This window comes from Oncorhynchus masou, chromosome 17, assembly GCF_036934945.1.
Source record: "Oncorhynchus masou masou isolate Uvic2021 chromosome 17, UVic_Omas_1.1, whole genome shotgun sequence".
NCBI lineage: Eukaryota > Metazoa > Chordata > Actinopteri > Salmoniformes > Salmonidae > Oncorhynchus > Oncorhynchus masou.
The window spans coordinates 19,967,269-19,992,179 of record NC_088228.1 but is presented as its reverse complement, the minus strand read 5'-3'; the positions used below and the strand labels follow the sequence as shown (position 1 = coordinate 19,992,179).

The following is a 24,911-nucleotide window of genomic DNA, read 5'->3' as shown; positions in this document are numbered from 1 at the left end:
CCACCCTAAACGTGGGTCCTGAAAATGGAGGTTCAGTGGCAGCCGGTGCTGTTTCACCTGACATGTCCGCCGTCATAAAGGTGCTTTATATTGCTGACTGCTGAGCACAGAAAATAAAGAGTTTGTCCAGTTTATTTGCTCTGTCATGTTCGCTGTTTACATGTATTTTCGACACAAAATCTGTCAAAGTATGTCTTTATGCTCTCAGTAAAACAGACACTCTCACAAATATGCTTTGCTGTAGTAGCCCATGAGGAAACCAGTCAAATCAATGTCATAGGACAACAACTGAAACGACAAATAGGATGCCATTTGAGACGCAGGCCACAGAAAGAAGGGAACTTACATCTGTGACTCCAGCCTCCAGAATGATCACCTTGGCCTCCTTCTCCACTGCATCCTTCTGGTGAACTGGGAACGGGAGAAACAGGAGCTTGTGTGAGACTAGACTGCTGTCAATTAAAAAAAAATATATTTCACCTTTATTTAGCCAGTTGAGACCTGGCCAAGATAAAGCAAAGCAGTGCGACAAAAACAACACACAGTTACACATCGGACAAACCAAAGTACAGTCAATAACACAATAGAAAGTCTATATACAGTGTGTGCAAATGGAGTAAGGAGGTAAGGCAATAAATAGGCCATAGTAGCGAAGTAATTACAATTTAGCAATTTAACACTGGAGTGATAGATGTGCAGATGATGATGTGCAAGTAGAAATACTGGTGTGCAAAAGAGCAAAATAGTAAATTAAAACAATATTGATTGAACTAGCAATAACAAGGTTTATTTACCTCTTGGTGATTGAACTAGCAATAACGTATGTATATTTTCTTACTGGTAAATTATATTTCCATCTCTTTTTGCAACTGTTGAATATATTAAGGCGAATCGTACCCGAAATAGATTTATAAAACTCACGTTGAAACCTTCCTTCCTTCTTTCCTTCCACTGCCTTAAGAGGAAATAATTGTGGGGTTTAATTGAAATTCATGGAGGACTAATATTAAAGGAAGAACAAAATGTTATGAAAAACTGTGCATAATTGGCATTCACTTTGTTTTCCATGTGAAAGCACCTCCTTTGTTGACACATCCGGCAGATGAAGGATATGCAAATAACCTGAGGAGAGCTCTTCTAGGTCCCAAATGGCATCCTATTTCCTATTGTACATTACTTTTGACCGGGGCCTTATAGAGCTCTGGCCAAAAGTAGTGCACTATGTAGGGAATTGGATGCCATTTGAGACATAACACTCAACTCTATAACGTTCTCCAAATCCATCCAATAGCCTATCTAATGAGTGTTTTAATCTATCACAGTAATTCTTTGCTCTCGTCAATTTATGCAGAATCCAGTATAATTACGCTGGGCGGCTTCAGCTGGGTGATTTGATTGAACTGAACTAAGCTCTGAACCTGAGGAGGGGAGCGTGACCACCATGTCTGCCATGGACCAGCCTGTCAAAAATGATGTCTTAATAATGCTGTCAGAGCCAGACCACCTGGGCTATACACATACGTAATGCCCACTGGGCCATTTCTACCGGACCACAGCCACTGGAGTCAGTCTATTCCATAGCCATTACACCACTGTCCAGTACATGCTTTGCAGAGCAGAAACGTGTGTGCAGCCAGTGGTAACGCACTGCCTTAGCAAGTGAAACATGCCCACAAAGACAATGACATAAAAACCCAGACAGTCAATTAACTACAACCAGACATCGCAACACGATGAGCATAAAATAAACAATCAAACAAGTAAACAGACAAATGAACATGAAAAGACTCCCAATGCTGTCCATGGGAGGGATCCAACAAGTACACAGCAACAAGCGGGACTTCTCTTCCTGGTGCTTGAATGTAATTACAGCCAGACAGTCTTTCATTAGACAATACTTTTGGCAACATTGTGGAGCGTGGCTTCCCCACATCCAGCCTCCTCTCCTCTCCTCTCCTCTCCTCTCTCCTCTCCTCTCCTCTCCTCTCCTCTCCTCTCCTCTCCTCTCCTCTCCTCTCCTCTCCTCTCCTCTCCTCTCCTCTCCTCTCCTCTCCTCTCCTCTCCTCTCCTCTCCTCTCTTCCACAGACTCGTAATGAACAGCTGCCTAACTAAAGCACGGCAACTCAACACCAGAATGAGCAAGTTCATTTGTATCACACTGAGTGATTCCCAAATCGTAACCTGCATGGATGGATCTTTGAAACTACTAACAAACTACAAAGCGGGCAAGGGTCATTTGGCTATTTTGTTAACAATTTGTATACCTGCAGGTTTCGAAATGTCTGAGGTATGATGAGACATTTTGAATACACATTGCAAAAGTAAACAGGTTTTCATTGCATGTATTATGTTATTTCTATATCCCCATCATTCCATTTTATATATACCCTTTTCAGTGTGCTCCATCTTTTGTTACACAGTATCACAGGCCAGATTGTTGTAGAAGAAACAGTGAGCAGCGGAAGAAAGATCTCCCTCTATGAGCGAGTAGCTGCCTTTTTCCCTTGGAGAATATACATAGGAGTTTCATTAGTCACCCTGTGTCCTCAGTTCTGCTTTATGTTAACTCAATGTATCAGAGGCACCTTGAGGGGAACAAAACAGCCTGGATTCAAAAAATGCTCAATATTTAACCACTGACTGAAGGAAAATGCCTGGTTCTATGCCTATGAGTTCAGAGCCCAGAATGTGATGCACCGGGACTGCTACTGAGCACATTTGATGGGAAATACAACCCCATCACTTTGTGATACAGTACACAGATGTAATCACGTTACCTGATCATGATAGCAGTGATCCCTGAAAATAATCGAATATATCGTGGTGTGTTTTCTGCTCTCTGAAATATGACAGCGTGAGAAGGAAGGTGACTTGATAAGTCATATTTATAATATTTTGTGTCTAAAGACCATGTCACCATCCAGTTGTAAAAACCAATTGCAGAGTCATTTTTCAAATGCTTTTAATTACATATTGTATTCGGAGGTCTCACTTGCATTAATTTGATTTCTGATATCAACATTTCAGCCTTCAATCTCTTTCAAATGATGTTTTTCTCCAATCTCCAACACCCTAGCCTTATTGCCTCCAGTAATTTAAACTGCAATATGAAGCAATGAGCAATGGGAGACGACTTAGAGCATCACAAAGACAATGCAATATGTAATCAAATTAAAAGCAGGGGGGAGAAATGGCATCCCAGGCCACCTGGGGCAAGGAGCCATTACCTCTCTGTGGAGGGGAGAGAGCAGTACTCCATCATACACTGCCTGCATCCCAAATAGGCACCATATTCCCTTTATAGTGCCATAGGGCTTTGGTCAAAGGTAGTGCATTATGTAGGGAATAGGGTAACATTTGGGAAGCAGCCACTGTCTGCCAGCTGAATAATGGTAAACAAGCTCCATCTCTATCGAAACATTTATCATCACTCTCCACTGCTTGGAGAGTCTGGCTAACATTGGGAATGGAATGATAGTCATGTCAAAATGTACACACCTTATGTTACTGTTACATGGTTCCACTTTGAGTAACGGTTATAATACCAAATATCGAAGAATATATTTTTTGTTGTTGTGTAATGTGCTTGGTCTCAATATGAAAATGATACCGATTTTCATAACACGGCGGTTTAAGCAAGATCTGAGCAATTTTGTTGAGACAATACGTTTGTTTTGTTGTTGTTCATATTTTATTTGGGTATTAGATGGTGACATGTTATGTGATGTTGTCACTCCACACTGGCAGTTATTTTTCTGTTGCATTCAGGTGCAGGTACTAAACTGCAATGACAATGTACAGAATACAAACATCTGATTTTATGGGCCCTGGTTAAAAGTAGTGCACTATAGGGAATAGGGTGCCATTTAGGATTCAGCCTATGACACAAACAACCCTCCTACAGAGGGTAAACAACAACAACACCCGCCAACAACAATTAATGACCCTGCATAAATGAATTAAGGTTACTGCACTAACATGTAATACAGACTACGACATTGCAGCCTCGACTTTCAACAGCAATCAGCATCATATTACAATCTGTAATGGAATCTTTAATAGTGTGCTGTTAACGCTGTCAACTCATTTCTAACCGAGAATAGAGTGATGGGTAATGAACCAAGTCATACATTTATGCATCACACTAATGCTATATAAGAACTAAGCCCAAAGACCTATGAATATCTATACATTCTTATGAAGGATCTCACAGTCTAAAGTAAGATCTCTTTAAAAGTAAGAGAATGTCTAGTCTACACAGAGTCCATGTGGGCTCCCTGTCCTCGTCTGAATTCTGCCCATCTGTCTCATCCATCATGGTTCACAGAATAGGGATGTCTCTCTTCTCTTTGTGTGAGGGATGGACGTATGGTGGGCAGGTAGCCTAGCGGTTAGAGCGTTGGGCCAGTAACCGAAAGGTCGCTGATTCAAATACCCGAAACGACAATTTTCTCCAGGAGCTCTGCACTACTATGGCTGACCATGTAAAACAGGATTCCCCAACTGGAGAATTTGGCTCTCAGGTGAATTTATTTGGCCCCCAAGTTTTCTTAGCAAAACTTTTTTTTTTTTTTGGGGGGGGGGGGGGGGGGACATAAAAGACTGTAAAAACAGCAGCAAAACAGCTCCAAGTGATTTACATTTTGGAAATCTGTTCCAAAGTATGCCCAAGCTGACTCATCACATACGCTGCTGTTACTGTTTATTATCTATCTGTTGCCTAGTGACTTCATCCCTACCTTTATGTACATACAGTATCTACCTCAATTACCTTGGACCCCTGCACATCGACTTGATACTGGTACCCTGCATATATAGCCAAGTTATTGTTACTCATTGTGTATTTATTCCTTGTGTTATTATTTATCTTTTTGTTCTCTCTGTGTTGTTGGGAAGGATCCGTAAGTAAGCATTTCACTGTTAGTCTACACCTGTTATTTACAAAGCAAGTGACAAATAACATTTGATTTCATCGTATACAAATGTTAGCAAGGTTTGAAATTATTATGCTTTAGTCAATCATTATATCTGTTTGGGCTTCTTGTGGTCAATTTACAGACTACAAATTATTTGCAATTATGTTCAGGCCCCCTGACCATGCGCTCAAGAAAAAAACCTTCCGCAGCTGAATCTAGTTGATTATCCCTGCTGTAAAATAAAATTTTACTGCACCTATCCGGGGCTGGAAGGAGAGAGACAGAGAGGGAGGGAGGGAGGGAGGGAGGGAGAGAGAGAGAAATAGAGATGGAGGGAGGGCTGAAGGGAGGGAGAGATTGGGCATAGAGGTTTGATAAGTGGAGGTAATGATAATTCTCTGGCAGCAGAAAAGCAACAAAAAATGCGACAGACACTATCAGCCCGTCCACAGCAGGGATCTGAACCACCAGGACAGACAGTAACAGCCCGTCCACAGCAGGGATCTGAACCACCAGGACAGACACTATCAGCCCGTCCACAGCAGGGATCTGAACCACCAGGACAGACAGTATCAGCCCGTCCACAGCAGGGATCTGAACCACCAGGACAGACACTATCAGCCCGTCCACAGCAGGGATCTGAACCACCAGGACAGACAGTAACAGCCCGTCCACAGCAGGGATCTGAACCACCAGGACAGACACTATCAGCCCGTCCACAGCAGGGATCTGAACCACCAGGACAGACAGTATCAGCCCGTCCACAGCAGGGATCTGAACCACCAGGACAGACACTATCAGCCCGTCCACAGCAGGGATCTGAACCACCAGGACAGACACTATCAGCCCGTCCACAGCAGGGATCTGAACCACCAGGACAGACAGTAACAGCCCGTCCACAGCAGGGATCTGAACCACCAGGACAGACACTATCAGCCCGTCCACAGCAGGGATCTGAACCACCAGGACAGACACTATCAGCCCGTCCACAGCAGGGATCTGAACCACCAGGACAGACACTATCAGCCCGTCCACAGCAGGGATCTGAACCACCAGGACAGACACTATCAGCCCGTCCACAGCAGGGGTCTGAACCACCAGGACAGACACTATCAGCCCGTCCACAGCAGGGATCTGAACCACCAGGACAGACACTATCAGCCCGTCCACAGCAGGGATCTGAACCACCAGGACAGACACTATCAGCCCGTCCACAGCAGGGATCTGAACCACCAGGACAGACAGTAACAGCCCGTCCACAGCAGGGATCTGAACCACCAGGACAGACACTATCAGCCCGTCCACAGCAGGGATCTGAACCACCAGGACAGACACTATCAGCCCGTCCACAGCAGGGATCTGAACCACCAGGACAGACACTATCAGCCCGTCCACAGCAGGGATCTGAACCACCAGGACAGACACTATCAGCCCGTCCACAGCAGGGATCTGAACCACCAGGACAGACACTATCAGCCCGTCCACAGCAGGGATCTGAACCACCAGGACAGACACTATCAGCCCGTCCACAGCAGGGATCTGAACCACCAGGACAGACACTATCAGCCCGTCCACAGCAGGGATCTGAACCACCAGGACAGACAGTAACAGCCCGTCCACAGCAGGGATCTGAACCACCAGGACAGACACTATCAGCCCGTCCACAGCAGGGATCTGAACCACCAGGACAGACACTATCAGCCCGTCCACAGCAGGGATCTGAACCACCAGGACAGACACTATCAGCCCGTCCACAGCAGGGATCTGAACCACCAGGACAGACACTATCAGCCCGTCCACAGCAGGGATCTGAACCACCAGGACAGACACTATCAGCCCGTCCACAGCAGGGATCTGAACCACCAGGACAGACACTATCAGCCCGTCCACAGCAGGGATCTGAACCACCAGGACAGACACTATCAGCCCGTCCACAGCAGGGATCTGAACCACCAGGACAGACACTATCAGCCCGTCCACAGCAGGGGTCTGAACCACCAGGACAGACACTATCAGCCCGTCCACAGCAGGGGTCTGAACCACCAGGGGGTGCTCACATTGAGAAAATTAAAGACACTCCATCTTCAACTTCAAATATTAATTCGACCTTTTCTGTGTTCCGCAAGGTACTCTCATTTAAAACATTACTGTTAATCCCTTTTTTTAGTATAAAAAGGTCAAATGTAACATAACACTGGTAGTACCAGCAACATAAACCATGCTTATAAGAAGGAAGTGACAGAGAGAGCAGTCTGGCCTGTTACCCAGTTCCAGTACACTAGCATCTGTAGAATTTAGACCATAGGGACTCCTAGTAAAGCAATGTTCTGGATCCCGACTGGCACCCTATTCCCTACTTAGTGCACTACATTTTGACCAGAGTCCTATGGGCCCTTGTCAAAAGTAGTGCACTATATAAGGAATAGGGTGTTATTTGGGATGTAAACAAAGCATTTGGTCTTATCAGGAGTGTTTGTCCTAGACACCCGACTGTCAGGAACCATTAACACACCACTTCCCACATAACCAGGCCTGACCCAGTTAGATACTGGGAGGAGGAGGGAGATAGTAAGCATCCCAAATGGCACTATGTTCCCTATATAGTGCACTACTTTTGACCAGGGTCCAAAGGGAATAGGGTGCCATTTGTGATGCCACCATAGCCTGGGACACAGTGCAGTACAGTATCTTTCCAACTGAGTAGTGGAAAAAATTAGAGACCACTTATTGTTCATGACAGGAAAATTCACACGGACTGGCAACACTTAACGCCTCGCTCGCTCTCCTCCCTCTCTCTCCTCCCACGCTCTCTCTCTCTCTCTCTCTCTCTCTCCTCCCTCTCTCTTTCTCTCTCCTCCCACGCTCTCTCTCTCTCGTTCTCTCTCCTCCCTCTCTCCTTCTCTCTCCTCCCTCTCTCGTTCTCTCTCCTCCCTCTCTCTCCTCCCACGCTCTCTCTCTCTCGTTCTCTCTCCTCCCTCTCAGCACGTCCAAGGGGTGACTTTTACGTCTGACTCATCTCTCCAGCCGATTGAGTGAGTGAGGACCAACCGACCGGCTGGCAGCAGCCGCCAGCCAGCTCCAGCTCGCTCAAATATGATTGCTGCATGATCACTCGAGCATTTTAAAGACTCTCTGACAGCCCCATGCATGTCAATAGTTTAATAAAGGCTAGATAGATGGCTCATTCGTAATGTAAGAAAACTTGTGGTGTGTTGATTGCATATTTTTTTCAGTAAAATTTAGAGGTTATACACAGTTGTAAGCAGCTAAATGGACAAAACATTACACAAGGTTATCTGGTGCTTTCAAATGTGTTTGTAGCTTATCCTTTTGTGTGTGTGTGTGTGTGGGGGGGGGGGGGTGTTGGCATGTTTGTGTGCATGCTACGTGCGTGTGTGTGCACATGTGTGTGTGTGTGTGTGTGTGTGTGTGTGTGTGTGTGCCGGTGTACGTGGGCGTGTGTCTGAAACAGAGAGGGGACTGAAAGCCTTCTAGCACAGTTCCATGGTCAAGGCCATCTCACTGGGGAGCCTGCAGTGCAGTCAGAGCCTTTCCACTTGAAGGAAAAGTCTCCTGTTTATGCTGCAGGGAGGACAAGGGCTGACATACTGGGAAAACCTTGAACTTTCAATTGTTTCCAAGCACTGGAAGCTCCATACCCAATGCAGGCTATTTCTTAGATTGTGCTGGGTTTTTCCATATTGCTCGTATTATGACAATGTGCTTGGTTTTTCAGACAGCGTATATCGGCTGATGCTTATTACAAACGATCCATTCTGTATGACAGTCTTTAAAGTGTCCATGACCTTTTGTGTCAAATAATCAATATGTGACTGAATGTGTGGGTCGGATGGGGCTGTAAAATGCTTTTGCACACGATTGAAAGTAGAATACTTGATAATAAGAAAATAAACACTGAAGGAATTCATTCAACTTGCATAATGCTCAAGGCTCTGACAATGGTGTTACACATGCTTGGCATGTCCAGTCCAAGCAGATTATTTCACTGGTATTTTCACAGTCATCCATTGTCCTGAGGAGGTGAGTGCACTGTCTGCAGTAAATACCTTTACTAATAACATAGCAATAATAGCCTAGCACCCTGGGACAGCTGTACACACTCAGTTGCGTGGACACCAGGAGACCATGACAATGTCACTATGCTGGGAGGACAGCAGCGGAGCCCGCCTGTATCACCACGGCCCAGGGCTACAGACGGACACATGGGCTGATGGGTATATCTGTGATAAGATAGGCCTCACTTCACTATGCTATCCTCCACGGACAAGTCCTCTTGTCCTGCAGCACGTAATTACAAACCCGGCTCTTAGCTGGACGAAGAAGAAGAGAACTCTGATTGACCGATGAAAAGTCCCCCCAAAACCGACAGCGGTGGATGGAACTATCAAGGGACATCTGTGTAAAGAGATATCAGTGGAGGACTGTCACTTTATTTCGCCACATGCAGCAGCCAAGAAGAAGAAAAACATTTAAATGCAGAAAAAATATAAATGCCTCCAGGAGGTACGGGAAACTGGAGACTGGCCAGACGCTGCCTGTATGAACGGTTAGAGCAGGCTTGGGAAACTGGAGACTGGCCAGACGCTGCTGTATGAACGGTTAGAGCAGGCTTGGGAAACTGGAGACTGGCCAGACGCTGCCTGTATGAACGGTTAGAGCAGGCTTGGGAAACTGGAGACTGGCCAGACGCTGCCTGTATGAACGGTTAGAGCAGGCTTGGGAAACTGGAGACTGGCCAGACGCTGCCTGTATGAACGGTTAGAGCAGGCTTGGGAAACTGGAGACTGGCCAGACGCTGCCTGTATGAACGGTTAGAGCAGGCTTGGGAAACTGGAGACTGGCCAGACACTGCCTGTATGAACGGTTAGAGCAGGCTCGGGAAAAGGGCCAATACGGCCCGCAGAATTATGCTCAGATCTCTTAAGGAATTTACGATAGCAAAGTTTTGAAAAATGTATTTGTTATTCAAATTAAAAGCCCAATGAATACTCGCCTTTGTGTAATGATTTAACTCCCACCGCTTGTGGGACATTTATTTTGAAGGCACGTGTAAATAACAACTGCACGAGGACAGACAGTGACTGGCAGGCTGACACACACGTAACAGTTACAAATAGTAGCTAGCTAGAAATGAGATTTTTAAAAGAAAAAGAAAGTAGACAATGAATGTAGGGTGTTCCAGCAAGAGTGTCAAGACGAACAGTGACACGACGTGTTGAGGGCATCGCAGAGAATATGGAACAACAGTTGAAAGACAAGGTAAAGGATTGCACCTATTTCTCCTTGGCCCTGGATGAGAGCAGTGATGCACGTGACATGGTGCAGTTGTTGATATTCTTACGAGGCATAACCCCAGACTTTGAAATTACAGAGGAGCTTGCTTCAGTGCAGTAAATGAAGAGCACAACCACAGGGAAATATTTATTGGAGGAGGTTAACAATTGTGTGGCAAAGCTGGGACTGAGTTTTGAAAAGTTATCCAGTGTGACCACTGATGGCCCAGACAGGAACAGGATACAAGATCAAGTAGCTGAGCTGAACACAGATCAGAAAATTATTTTCCTGCATTGCATTATTCATCAGGAGATGCTCTGTAAATGTGTTCTGAAAATGAGCCATGTTGTGGATACAGTCACTAAAGTGGTAAACTAAGAGCAAAATCTTTAAACCACAGGCAGTTTGTCTCACTGTTGTTGGAAGAGACAGAGTCGGGTCATGCAGATCTCCCCTACCACACAAACGTGAGATGACGGAGTTTGGGGAAGGTGCTTAAAAAGGTGTGGGACCTGAAGTCAAAGATTGCTGAGTTTTTGCAAATTAAAGGAAAACATGTGAATTTCCCTGAACTGCAAGATAAAGAATGATTGGCTGATTTTTCCTTCACTGTGGACATCATGGCCGTCATGAATGCACTGAATTCCAAACTACAAGGGAAGGGCCTTTTTGCACATCAGATGTACAGCCTTGTCAAAGCCTTCAAGGGAAAATGACTCCTCCTGACCCGCCAAGTATAAACCAACAATTTCACCCACATTCCAACACTACTAGTCTGTTCCCTATCAGATGACAACAATCTCACCTACCTTCCAACACTACTAGTCTGTTCCCTATCAGATGACAACAATCTCCCCCACCTTCCAACACTACTAGTCTGTTCCCTATCAGATGACAACAATCTCACCCACCTTCCTACACTACTAGTCTGTTCCCTATAAGATGACAACAATCTCACCCACCTTCCAACACTACTAGTCTGTTCCCTATCAGATGACAACAATCTCACCCACCTTCTGACACTACTAGTCTGTTCCCTATCAGATGACAACAATCTCACCCACCTTCTGACACTACTAGTCTGTTCCCTATCAGATGACAACAATCTCACCCACCTTCTGACACTACTAGTCTGTTCCCTATCAGATGACAACAATCTCACCCACCTTCCTCCACTACTAGTCTGTTCCCTATCAGATGACAACAATCTCACCCACCTTCTGACACTACTAGTCTGTTCCCTATCAGATGACAACAATCTCACCCACCTTCTGACACTACTAGTCTGTTCCCTATCAGATGACAACAATCTTACCCACCTTCCAACACTACTAGTCTGTTCCCTATCAGATGACAACAATCTCACCCACCTTCCTACACTACTAGTCTGTTCCCTATCAGATGACAACAATCTCACCCACCTTCCTACACTACTAGTCTGTTCCCTATCAGATGACAACAATCTCACCTACCTTCCTACACTACTAGTCGGTTCCCTATCAGATGACCAGTGGCAGAAGTATACATCTCCGCTGCGTGATTTGAACGGTGACCTTTCTTGTCGTTTTTTCAGTGTTGGAAAATGACATGCTGTTGATTTCCTCTCCTTTCACCTTCAATGTGGATAAACGCTCCCACTGACCTGCAACTTGAGCTTATCAATCTTCAGTCTGATGCAGTGATTGGAGAACTATTCAAAACAATGTCACTGATAAGGTTCTATGCATTTCTCAAAGAACAAAACTTTCCAAAGATTATGAGTCATGCTCAGAAGATGTTTGTACTGTTTGTACAAACAGACATTCAGTGATGAAATCAAGGCACGGATCATCTCTTACTGGCTCTCACCTCAAAGCAATCATAATATATCCCATTTAGCAGACGCTTTTGTCCAAAGCGACTTACAAGTCGGCTGGGGCCACTACTTTTACATATGGGTGGCCCCAGTGGGAATCGAACCCACGACGCTTGGCGTTGCAAGCGCCATGCTCTACCGACTGAGCCACACAGGACATCATGCGCATAGCGACGTCAGAAACTATATCTGACTTCACTGCTGTAGTGAATGCCCGTCAGAGACTTCACTCCTCACACTGATTGAGTAGTTTAAATGTAATGTTGAGCTCTCTCTCTTTCTTGTGTTTTTGTGCATACCCGTTAACAAGAGCTCTGTCCATGGTGCTGAATGCACAGTGTACTTTTCCCTCAGTGTAGTTCATTGCAATGTCTCCCGACCCCTCCAGTCTCAGCCTCCAGTATTTATGCTGCAATAGTTTAATATGTCGGGGGGCTAGGGTCAGTCTATTATGTCTGGAGTATTTCTCCTGTCTTATCAGGTGTCCTGTGTGAATTTAAGTATGCTCCCTCTAATTCTCTCTCTCTCCTTCTCCCTCCCCTCCTGGAGGACCTGAGCTCTGAGGTGCTGACCTGTTGCACCCTCTACAACCACTGTGATTATTATTATTATCTGACCCTGCTGGTCATCTATGTACATTTGAACATCTTGGCCTTGTTCTGTTATAATCTCCACTCGGCACAGCCAGAAGAGGACTGGCCACCCCTCAGAGCCTGGTTCCTCTCTAGGTTTCTTCCTAGGTCCCTGCCTTTCTAGGGGGGTTTTCCTAGCCACCATGCTTCTACATCTGCATTGTTTGGGGTTTTAGGTTGGGTTTCTGTATAGCACTTTGTGACATCGGCTGATGTAAAAAGGGCTTTATTATTTCTGTGCATGTTAAAAAACTTAAAATAAGTAGCATATCTGGACGTGATTTACAGTAGATATATCTGTCAACACAGTCATACACATGATGTAGAGGAAGGCTGGAGACTGGCCAGACGCTGCCTGTATGAGTGGTTAGAGGAAGGCTGGAGACTGGCCAGGTGCTGCCTGTATGAGCTGTTAGAGGAAGGCTGGAGACTGGCCAGACACTGCCTGTATGGGCAGTTAGAGGAAGGCTGGAGACTGGCCAGGTGCTGTGGGTATGAGTGGTTAGAGGAAGGCTGGAGACTGGCCAGACGCTGCCTGTATGAGTGGTTAGAGGAAGGCTGGAGACTGGCCAGACGCTGCCTGTATGAGTGGTTAGAGGAAGGCTGGAGGCTGGCCAGGTGCTGCCTGTATGGGCGGTTAGAGGAAGGCTGGAGACTGGCCAGGTGCTGCCTGTATGGGCGGTTAGAGGAAGGCTGGAGACTGGCCAGGTGCTGCCTGTATGGGCGGTTAGAGGAATGCTGGAGACTGGCCAGGTGCTGCCTGTATGAGTGGTTAGAGGAAGGCTGGAGACTGGCCAGCTGCAGCCTGTATGAGTGGTTAGAGGAATGCTGGAGACTGGCCAGGCGCTGCCTGTATGAGTGGTTAGAGGAATGCTGGAGACTGGCCAGGCGCTGCCTGTATGAGTGGTTAGAGGAATGCTGGAGACTGGCCAGGTGCTGCCTGTATGAGTGGTTAGAGGAATGCTGGAGACTGGCCAGGCGCTGCCTGTATGAGTGGTTAGAGGAAGGCTGGAGACTGGCCAGGTGCTGCCTGTATGAGTGGTTAAAGGAAGGCTGGAGACTGGCCAGGTGCTGCCTGTATGAGTGGTTAGAGGAAGGCTGGAGACTGGCCAGGTGCTGCCTGTATGAGCTGTTAGAGGAAGGCTGGAGACTGGCCAGACACTGCCTGTATGGGCAGTTAGAGGAAGGCTGGAGACTGGCCAGGTGCTGTGGGTATGAGTGGTTAGAGGAAGGCTGGAGACTGGCCAGACGCTGCCTGTATGAGTGGTTAGAGGAAGGCTGGAGACTGGCCAGACGCTGCCTGTATGAGTGGTTAGAGGAAGGCTGGAGGCTGGCCAGGTGCTGCCTGTATGGGCGGTTAGAGGAAGGCTGGAGACTGGCCAGGTGCTGCCTGTATGGGCGGTTAGAGGAAGGCTGGAGACTGGCCAGGTGCTGCCTGTATGGGCGGTTAGAGGAATGCTGGAGACTGGCCAGGTGCTGCCTGTATGAGTGGTTAGAGGAAGGCTGGAGACTGGCCAGCTGCAGCCTGTATGAGTGGTTAGAGGAATGCTGGAGACTGGCCAGGCGCTGCCTGTATGAGTGGTTAGAGGAATGCTGGAGACTGGCCAGGCGCTGCCTGTATGAGTGGTTAGAGGAATGCTGGAGACTGGCCAGGTGCTGCCTGTATGAGTGGTTAGAGGAATGCTGGAGACTGGCCAGGCGCTGCCTGTATGAGTGGTTAGAGGAAGGCTGGAGACTGGCCAGGTGCTGCCTGTATGAGTGGTTAAAGGAAGGCTGGAGACTGGCCAGGTGCTGCCTGTATGAGTGGTTAGAGGAAGGCTGGAGACTGGCCAGGTGCTGCCTGATGAGCTTGTTCCCCCCTGAGGAATGGAGTCCAGATTGTAAATAAAGGAATGCCTAGGGGCAAGCCTGCGTGGCTCTGACTCCCGCCTGGCTCTGCGTGGCTCCGACTCCCGCCTGGCTCTGCGTGGCTCGTCAGATGCTAGTGACTACAAAACCAAGAGAAAGCAGCAGGCAGTGTAGTGAGTCCCTGGCAGCACAGCGCAGGCAGGCAATGAAGTGAGTCCCTGGCAGTACAGCGCAGGCAGGCAATGAAGTGAGTCCCTGGCAGCACAGCGCAGGCAGGCAGTGAAGTGAGTCCCTGGCAGTACAGCGCAGGCAGGCAGTGAAGTGTGTCCCTGGCAGCACAGCGCAGGCAGGCAGTGAAGTGAGTCCCTGGCAGCACAGAACAAGCAGGCAGTGAAGTGAGTCCCTGGCAGCACAGCACAGGCAGGCAGTGAAGTGAGTCCCTGGCAGCACAGCACAGGCAGGCAGTGAAGTGAGTCCCTGGCAGCACAGCACAGGCAGGCAGTGAAGTGAGTCCCTGGCAGCACAGCACAGGCAGGCAGTGAAGTGAGTCCCTGGCAGCACAGCGCTGGCAGGCAGTACCCACTCAGTGTAAACAACCTAACTCTGTGAGATGGTATCAAATGATGAGAAGCAGAGATTCATACCCCCTGAAAAACATATCCAAGGCCTAGCTACACTTGCAGGAAAGGAGAAAACAGTTTACTACGCTGTTGAATCCCAGTAGAGATCTATTCTGGTCCAGTGACTGTACTGTGACAATATTATTATTCATAAAGCATATTTTTCCATGAACGTAATGTGAATATGTTCATGAATATTCTTCTCTGCATTAGGAGAATTTGACGTCCTCTATACCCTTCCCCCACGCTTCTCTTCTCCTGCCCCACCTTCACTGGTATTTCTTCTGGAGTGTGTGTGTGTGTGTGTGCTTTCAGACGCTGAGATGAGCTGCCTCTGTTCCCTGTCTGCCCATCGGCAAGTGGGCACTACTTATATGTTCAGACAGTGAGCTGAGCTGTACACAAGGGTCTTTCTCTCTTTGTCTCACACACACACACACACACACACACACACACACACACACACACACACACACACACACACACACACACACACACACACACACACACACACACACACACGCGCACACACACGCACACACACCGCCAAAGGTATTAGCTAGCCTGCCGATGCCCATGGGAGAGAAGGCAGTAGAAGAGAGTTGTAATACTGAAGCACACCCACGTTCTAACCCTCAGAACTGAGTCAGGAAAGGGCTCACAGACAAAAGGGAAAAGACAAGAATACAAAATAGAAAACAGAATCTTAGAAAACATGATATTTCTATTTCAAGATGGAAACAGGGTAAAAATCCAAATCCACAGGAAGACATATCAAGCCAGAACAGTAGACAGCTATCGTTGTTTCTGTCCTTTCCCCCGTTATCAAGCAGCAGACACAACATTTTCATTTAGATGACTCTAAGACTATGTCTGAAATGGCACTATATTCCCTACTTAGTGCAGTACTTTTGACCAGAGCCCAAGTTGTGCAGTCAAAAGTAGTGCAGAGAATAGGGTGCCATTTGGGGCACATCTTAACATGGTGGGTTGTGAAACATTTGAAGTCAGACAGTTGATCTAGAACCCAAGGTGACTTCATTAACAGAATTTGTTCCGGTTGTCATGATAAATCACACGCAGTGCCACTCAAACCCAGGAAGCCAATAGGAAGCCCTGACGCTGCAGACACCAGTAGAGACAGACATTACTGACATCTCATGATCAGTGACCCTGGAGTCAGAAGAATCTATGATCTCATTTTCCAGTTGGAAATCTCTCTGTCCGGCAGAGCTAAGCTACAGTACAGTTGTGTCCCAAATGGCACCCTATTTCCTATATAGTGCACTACCTTTTACGAGAGCCCTGGTCACAAGTAGTGCACTATGTAGGGAGTAGATTGCCATTTGGGACGCAGACAGGAAAGGCACAGATGACCCGTAGCTGACCAGGCTGTATCAACACTCGGCTACATTCATAAGCTAAGGTTGATAAAGTTACACACTTTGTCTGATCCTCTAGGCTGCCAAGCAGAGAGTTTATTTATCACACAGTGAGGCAGTCTTCACAGCACCTTGTGATCTCCAGAATGGCTATGCTGTGATATATCACTGTAAACTCCATAAAAACTGACTGTTACTGTATTACAACATTACAGTAACAACCTTATGAGCTTTACTGCTGAATTTAACTGGGGAAATGTACATATATTACAACTCTGAATGACCTCATTGAAATCCATGAAAAGGGGAAGGTGGAAACTATCTTCCATTGCACTTAGGTTACTTAATAGAATGAGCAAATGGTTGTAACTTTTCATATTTTCTACATTTAGTTTCAAATAAATTATATAAATAAATATAAATATTAAATCAACTGCAGTGACTCACACTGTGCAGTGAACAGCCAGGCCAGCGGTGTTCTAAGAATACATGGTTGCTGGGCTCAGTGGCTGTAGTAGCTGTAGCTGTTCATGGCTTCTGCCTGTTGAAGCAGCAGTGTATGTGTGCGTGTGTGCGGGAATCCTTGCGTGTGCATGTGCGTGTGTGTGTCTGCGTGCGTGCGTGCGTGCATGTGTGTGGTAGCAGCAGTGTAAGAGCCTGGCAGTTAACTTGCTAACATATTGGCCTTGGCTGAGCAATTATGCATTACTTGTTCTCCTGCCATCCAACAGTGGAGCCACGAGAGGGTGTGTGTGTGTATGTACAGGTGTAGGATCTTAATTTGAGACAGTTTGCTACAGCAGAACAATTATCCTTCAGCAACAGGAAATATGAATCATTATGTGGATTATAATTAATGGACATCCAAGTCTGACATTTCAAAGTGGAATGTATGTACACTACCAGTCAAAAGTTTGGACACACCTACTCATTCAAGGGTTTTTGCTTTATTTTTTTTACTATTTTCTAAATTGTAGTATAATAGTGAAGACATCAAAACTATGAAAGAACACACATGGAATCATGTAGTAACCAAATAACATTGTAACGACGTTCTTCGTTTGTCGAAAGAGAGTCGGACCGAAATGCAGCGTGTTGGTTACTCATACTTTTTAATGAAACAAATAACGGAACTATACATGAAATAACGAATAAATACAAAAACAACAAATGGAACGTGAAACATATTACAGCCTGACTGGTGAACACTACACAGAGACAGGAACAATCACCCACGAAATACAAAGCGAAACCCAGGCTACCTAAATACGGTTCCCAATCAGAGACAACGAGAATCACCTGACTCTGATTGAGAACCGCCTTAGGCAGCCAAACCTATGAAACACACACCCCTAATCAGCTACAATCCCAATAACTAAAAAACCCCACTAAATACAACAAACAATAAACCCATGTCACACCCTGGCCTGACTAACTAATTAACTAAAACACAAAAACTAAGACCAAGGCGTGACAAACATTCCCTCAACCAACTTCATGAGGTAGTCACCTGGAATGTATTTCAATTAACAGGTGTGCCTTGTTAATAGTTCCTTTGTGGAATTTATTTCCTTCTTAATCCAGTTTAGCCAATCAGTTGTGTTGTGACAAGGTAGGGGTGGTATACAGGATGATAGCCCTTTTTGGTGAAAGGCCAAGTCCATATTATGGCAAGAACTGCTCAAATAAGCAAAGAGAAACAACAGTCCATCATTACTTTAAGACATGAAGGTCAGTCAATGCGGAAAATTTCAAGAACTTTGGAAGTTTCTTCAAGTCCAGTCACAAAAACCATCAAGCGCTATGATGAAACATGGTCTCATGAGGACCGCCACATGAAAGGAAGACCCAGAGTTACCTCTGCTGCAGAGGATAAGTTCATTAGAGTTACCAGCCTCAGAAATTGCAGCCCAAATAAATGCTTCAGAGTTCAAGTAACAGACACTTCTCAACATCAACTGTTTAGAGGAGACTGTGTGTATCAGGCCTTCATGGTTGAATTGCTGCAAAGAAACTCCTACTAAAGAACACCAATAAGAAGAGACTTGCTTGGGCCAAGAAATACAAGCAATGGACATTAGACTGGTGGAAATATGTCCTTTGGTCTGATTTTTGGCTCCAACCACTGTGTCTTTGTGAGACGCAGAATAGGTGAACGGATGATCTCCACATGTGTGTTTCCCACCGTGAAGCATGGAGGAGGTGTGATGGTGTGGGGGTGCTTTGCTGGTGACACTGTCTGTGATTTATTTAGAATTCAAGGCACACTTAACCAGCATGGCTACCACAGCATTCTGCAGCGATACGCCACCCTATCTGGTTTGCACTTAGTGGAACTATCATTATTTTTCAACAGAACAATGACCCAACACACCTCCAGGCTGTGTAAGGGCTATTTGACCAAGAAGAAGAGTGATGGAGTGCTGCATCAGATGACCTGGCCTCCACAAACACCCGACCTCAACCCAATTGACATGGTTTGGGATGAGTTGGGCCAAAGAGTGAAGGAAAAGCAGCCAACAAGTGCTCAGCATATGTGGTAACTCCTTCAAGACTGTTGGAAAAGCATTCCAGGTGAAGCTGGATGAGAGAACGCCAAGAGTGTGCAAAGCTGTCATCAAGGCAAAGAGTGGCTTCTTTGAAGAATATACAATATAAAATATATATAGTTGAAGTCGGAAGTTTACATACACTTAGGTTGGAGTCAATAAAACTTGTTTTTTAAACATTCCACACATTTCTTGTTAACACACTATAGTTTTGGCAAGTCGGTTAGGACATCTACTATGTGCAAGACACAAGTAATTTTTCCAACAATTGTTTACAGACAGATTATTGAATTTATAATTCACTGTATCACAATTCCAGTGGGTCAGAAGTTTACATACACTATGTTGACTGTGCCTTTAAACAGCTTGGAAAAATTCCAGAAGATGATATCATGGCTTTAGAAGCTTCTGATAGGCTGATTGACATAATTTGAGTCAATTGGAGGTGTACCTGTGGATGTATTTCAAGGCCTACCTTCAAAAGAAGGAGAGTGAGGGAGTGCTGCATCAGATAATCTAGCCTCCACAATCACCCAACCTCAACCCAATTTAGATGGTTTGGGATGTGTTGGACTGTAGAGTGAAGGAAAAACAGTCAACAAGTGCTCAGAATATGTGGGAACTCCTTCAAGACTGTTGGAAAAGCATTCCAGGTGAAGCTGGTTGAGAGAATGCCAAGAGTGTGCAAAGCTGTCATCAAGGCAAAGGGTGGATATGTTGAAGAATCTAAAATGTCATATATATGTACAATGTAGAAAATAGTAAAAAATAAAGAAAACCCTTGAATGAGTAGGTGTGTCCAAACTTTTGACTGGTACTGTATGTACAGAGTATTTATGTGTGTGTGTGTGTGTGTGAGTGTGTTGGGTTAAAAGGGGAAGGGGTGATGGCGGTGGCACTAAGACAGGTGGCACACTCCTGCCAACGAGCTTCCTGAGCATCAGGTGGCAGAGATGCAATGGCCTGCACACGTGTCCTAAGGAATGTGTTATCACAGATCCAACCTGTGACTCCAGGTGCACTACAGCTGTACCAAATCACAGCACTACAGCTGAACCATATCACAGCACTACAGCTGTACCAAATCATAGCACTACAGCTGTACCAAATCACAGCACTCCAGCTGAACCAAATCACAGCTCTACAGCGGGTAGGGCAGGCTTCTTCTGGATTCACAATGTGTGTGTCCCAAACAGCACCCGTAATCAATCAATTGGAAATATTTTATAAAGCCCTTTTTACATCAGCTGTCACGACTCCCGCCGAAGTTGGCTCCCCTGCCTGTTGGGGCGGTGCTCGGCGGTCGTCGTCACCAGCCTACTAGAAGTTGGCTCCCCTGCCTGTTTGGGCAGTGCTCGGCGTTCGTCGTCACCAGCCTACTAGAAGTTGGCTCCCCTGCCTGTTCGGGTGGTGCTCGGCGGTCGTCGTCACCAGCCTACTAGAAGTTGGCTCCCCTGCCTGTTTGGGCAGTGCTCGGCGTTCGTCGTCACCAGCCTACTAGAAGTTGGCTCCCCTGCCTGTTCGGGTGGTGCTCGGCGGTCGTCGTCACCAGCCTACTAGAAGTTGGCTCCCCTGCCTGTTTGGGCGGTGCTCGGCGTTCGTCGTCACCAGCCTACTAGAAGTTGGCTCCCCTGCCTGTTCGGGTGGTGCTCGGCGGTCGTCGTCACCAGCCTACTACCCGCCACCGATCCCTTTTTATTTTCGGTTTGTTTTGTCTCATTTGTTACACATGTTCCTATTTTGTGTGTGCTTGATTTTCTTCCCTATTTAGCGTATGGAACCTGTCTCTTTGTTGTGCGGGAGTATTTTGATGTTCACTTTGTATCGTTGGTGTTGTTAGTGCTCTGGACCTGGTTACCCGTTGTTTTGGGTTGGTCAGTGTTTGCGCCCTGCGTGTCGGGCATTTCATTTTGGTGCCGTATTAAAGTGCACTTTTCCCCTGGACCTCTCTGCTCTCTGCGCCTGATTCCTCGCTACACACCGAGCCAGCCGTGACATCAGCATTGGTCACAAAGTGCTTAACAGATACCCAGCCTAAAACCCCAAACAATGCAGATGTAGAAGCACAGTGGTTAGGGAAAAATACCCTAGAAGGCAGGAACCTACCTAGGAAGAAACCTGGAGGAACCAGACTCAGAGGGGTGGCTACACTTGAATATCGGGTCACCTCAACCTCACTGAATTAAGCACACTGTGTATGACTGAATTGCAGGCCACAGTAAATGACAAACCAAACACAGTTTGTCACGGCTGTTGCTGTTCTGATAAACTGCAACAAGACCGTTATTAGATCTGAAATAACTCATCCAGAACTCAGTTCTCTCTCAATCGCGTGATTTGCGTGCCTTAAATTACATTTTTGTTATGCAGTTCAATTAAGTCAACAATGTAATTGTGTGCTGTAAAGGTCAGTGTGTATTTGTGCATCTCAAATGGCATCCTATTCCCTATATAGTGCACTACATACTGTAGGGATCTACTACTACCAAAGGGCTCTTGTCAAAAGTACTGCACAATAATGGGAATAGGGTTCAATTTGGGACATACTCTTGTCTGGGACAGGGGATTGTTGTCATATCACTTTGAGTTATAATTCCTCTTTCCCGTAATAAGATTTGGAAAGTGTTGCATAAGCACCTTGAAGTATAAATAGCCTTCATATTGTCTATTGCACTGTGGTAACAAGAGGGCAGTTCACACAGGAGTAATAGTAATTTAACGGTCCCAAAACAGAAGAAACAACTCCACAAGATTATAAACAGATTATAAACAGATTATAAACAATCATCAGTTAGATAAAACCCCTATGAATCAGTTCATGCAAATAAACAATAAATAAAATACTCTTTATTTGTTAAGCCAGACACAAATTCTATGTAAAATCATGTCACTAGGCCTGTCAGAGTAAAGAATTAGCTAGTACTTTCCCAATGGTTGTGCATTATAAAGGTTTTATCCGATTCCTCCGCCAGGTTTAGGATCATTATTATTATCATTGTTTAATTGCCGTTTCAACAGCCTCCTTTCTCTTCTACTATGATCAATAAGACTGCAGCCTTTCAACATTACATACACATCAGCCAACAGGACAATATTGCTTTCCACTGAACCGGCTGTCTAATTAAAAAGATAAGCAGACCCATTTGAAGCTCACTTTAATAGGCAGTTTCTTGTTTCTAGGGGTGAATATTGAATAAAGCCAGTCAGATGGACAGAGTCATTGGAGCCCGGTGTTCATTCAGTTTCACATAGATTATTTGAGGTAACTATGGAACTTCCCTGTCTCTACGATGTTGGATTAAGACCAAAAATGCTATCTGTACATTCTTAGATAAAAAGGTGCTATCTAGAACCTAAAGGGGTTCTTCAGCTGTCCCCATTGGATACAGGTGTCAAACTCATTCCACGGAGGGCCGGGTGCCTGCGGACTTTTGCTCCTCCTTTGGACATGATTGATGAATTAAGGTGACTACTAAGGAACACATCCTTTTGTCGACGGCTTAAATGAAAGGAAAAATGTAAAACCTGCAGACACTAGGCCCTTCATGAAATGAGTTTGACACCCCTTCCATCCTTCCATAGGAGAACCCTTTGAAGAACCCTTTTTAGTTCCAGGTAGAACCATTTTGGTTCCAGGTAGAACCCTTTTGAGTTCCATGTAGAACCCTTCCAAAAGAGTTCTACCTGGAACCAAAAAGGGTTCTACCTGGAAACAAAAAGGTCTCTCCTATGGTAGGGGTGTCAAACGCATTCCATGGAGGGCCTAGTGTCTGATGGTTTTTGTTTTTTCCTTTCAATTAAGACTTAGACAACCAGGTGAGTGGAGTTCCTTACTAATCAGTGACCTTAATTCATCAGTCAAGGACAAGGGAAAAGCGAAAACCCGCAGACTCTCTGCTCTCCGTGGAATGAGTTTGACACGTGTCTTATGGGGACAGCCGAAGAACCGTTTTGGAACCCTTTTTTTTAAGAGTATATGATGCACTTTACATTGAACAAATGCAGCCTTTGTTTTTGTCAGACCACCTGGCAGCCACTGTACATCAGGAACGAGATAGGAATGAGTTTCATCATGTGATGTTGATCCCTTCAGCAGGAAGGGGAAATGGGGTATATGACCTGAGGTGAGCCATAGGGTGCGTACCAAATGGAACCCAATTCTCTACAAAGTGCACTACTTTTCCCCACAGCCCTATGGTCCCTAGTCAAAAGTAGTGCACTACACAAGGAATAGGGTGGCATTAGGGACGTGAGCCACATTGACCTACACATCACCCATGGCCACATACAGATCAATTTGAACCTCGATCCAGGGGGTGAGAATGAGCTGAAGACTCGTCTCTCATAACCCATACATAATTCACCCCTTTCTTTCTTCCTTTCATGATGAGAAGAAAAATAAACCCTTTCAATTTCCAGACAGATCTGTTCTTGCCCTTTGGAAAATACTTGATCTATTAAAAAATAATGAACAGATCTGTTCTTGCCAGTGGAAAATACTTGATCCTTTTACGCAGAATGAGACAGAGTAATGTCCATATAGTTCAGGTAGGAAAACACATAAGTGGCACATTGAGTCAGTACAACCTCATATGAGAAGAATACAGGTCCTAGGCTGCTGTGGGCACATGCATGTGATGCATAAAATTATTGGATCAATATGGATGTTACCAATAAGATAAATGACTAATCTTACCTAAACCTAATTTATAGCTACATACATACTGTACATACATAATTAGAGCTGGGACGATAAACCGAAAATGACGAACACTGATTTTGCTACACAACGTTCCTGCAGATGTTTCTGTTTTCTTAAACCATTATTCGGACAACAGTAATAGCATATGTGTAACCGATGTGAAATGGCTAGCTAGTTAGCGGGTGCGCGCTAATAACGTTTAAATCGGTGACGTCACTCGCTCTGAGACCCTGAAGTAGTTGTTCCCCTTGCTCTGCAAAGGCCGAGACTTTTGTGGAGCGATGGGTAACGATGCTTCGTGGGTGTCAGTTATTGATGTGTGCAGAGTGTCCCTGGTTCGAGCCCAGGTAGGGGCGAGGAGAGGGACAGAAGCTATACATATGCAGTATGTTGATTCCTGCTATGAAAGTATCTGCCTGGCCCTGTTTCACTGTTGGCTGCTTTGTGAGCGAGCCACTCACGCCCTCTCCCCACAGGAGGGAGAGATGCTTTTCTGCACAAGCATATTACTGTTGCTCAAAATGCAATTGCTGGACAAAGACAGTTTTTAAAGCAAGTAATGTTGTTTTAGTTGCAGAGAAGAGTCGCAGCTTTCTGTGAGTATACAATTTATTTCTTACCTCTTAGAATTGAGTTCATCGCACCACTTTACAACCGGAGTATGGTTATGATGCGCCTGCAGAGCAGAGTGCGCTGAATAGGCCTACATCAAGTAGCCTAGGCGTCGTACTGGAAAGTTCTGTTGGACATTACATTTACTGATAGATTAATCAATTAGCTTACATGGCTATCAAGCAACAATATCACATTTAGAGTTAGCAATCTAGGTAAGTGTTTTGAGTTCCCACTTCCTAGGCCAATAGTCGTCGGCAAATTCATCTCTGAAGAGCCAAAAATATTTGCACATAAAAATATCAATCACGCATTCCCTGGACATGTTAGATGAAATAGCTTACTTTTTAATCATACTGTAGGCTATAGCCTTGGCACTGGAAAAAAAACTGCATACTAATGGAAGGTAGGCCTAATTGTCCATAAAACAATAATATACAGTATTTCTTTGTATTTATCGAGTAAAATAGTTCAAATGTATCATAATATGACATTTTGT

General features: G+C 45.5%; 1 protein-coding gene across 2 annotated transcripts in view; it reads right to left on the bottom strand.

Annotated features, from left to right (window-relative positions):
• Positions 1–24,911, bottom strand: part of LOC135558658 (receptor-type tyrosine-protein phosphatase N2-like) — a 145,617-nt gene that overhangs the window by 60,643 nt on the left and 60,063 nt on the right. For both annotated transcript variants that reach the window (XM_064992657.1, XM_064992658.1), the window contains one exon: positions 347–411. In XM_064992657.1, coding sequence (XP_064848729.1) covers positions 347–411 — 65 coding nt within the window. The remainder of the gene's footprint in view (positions 1–346; positions 412–24,911) is intronic.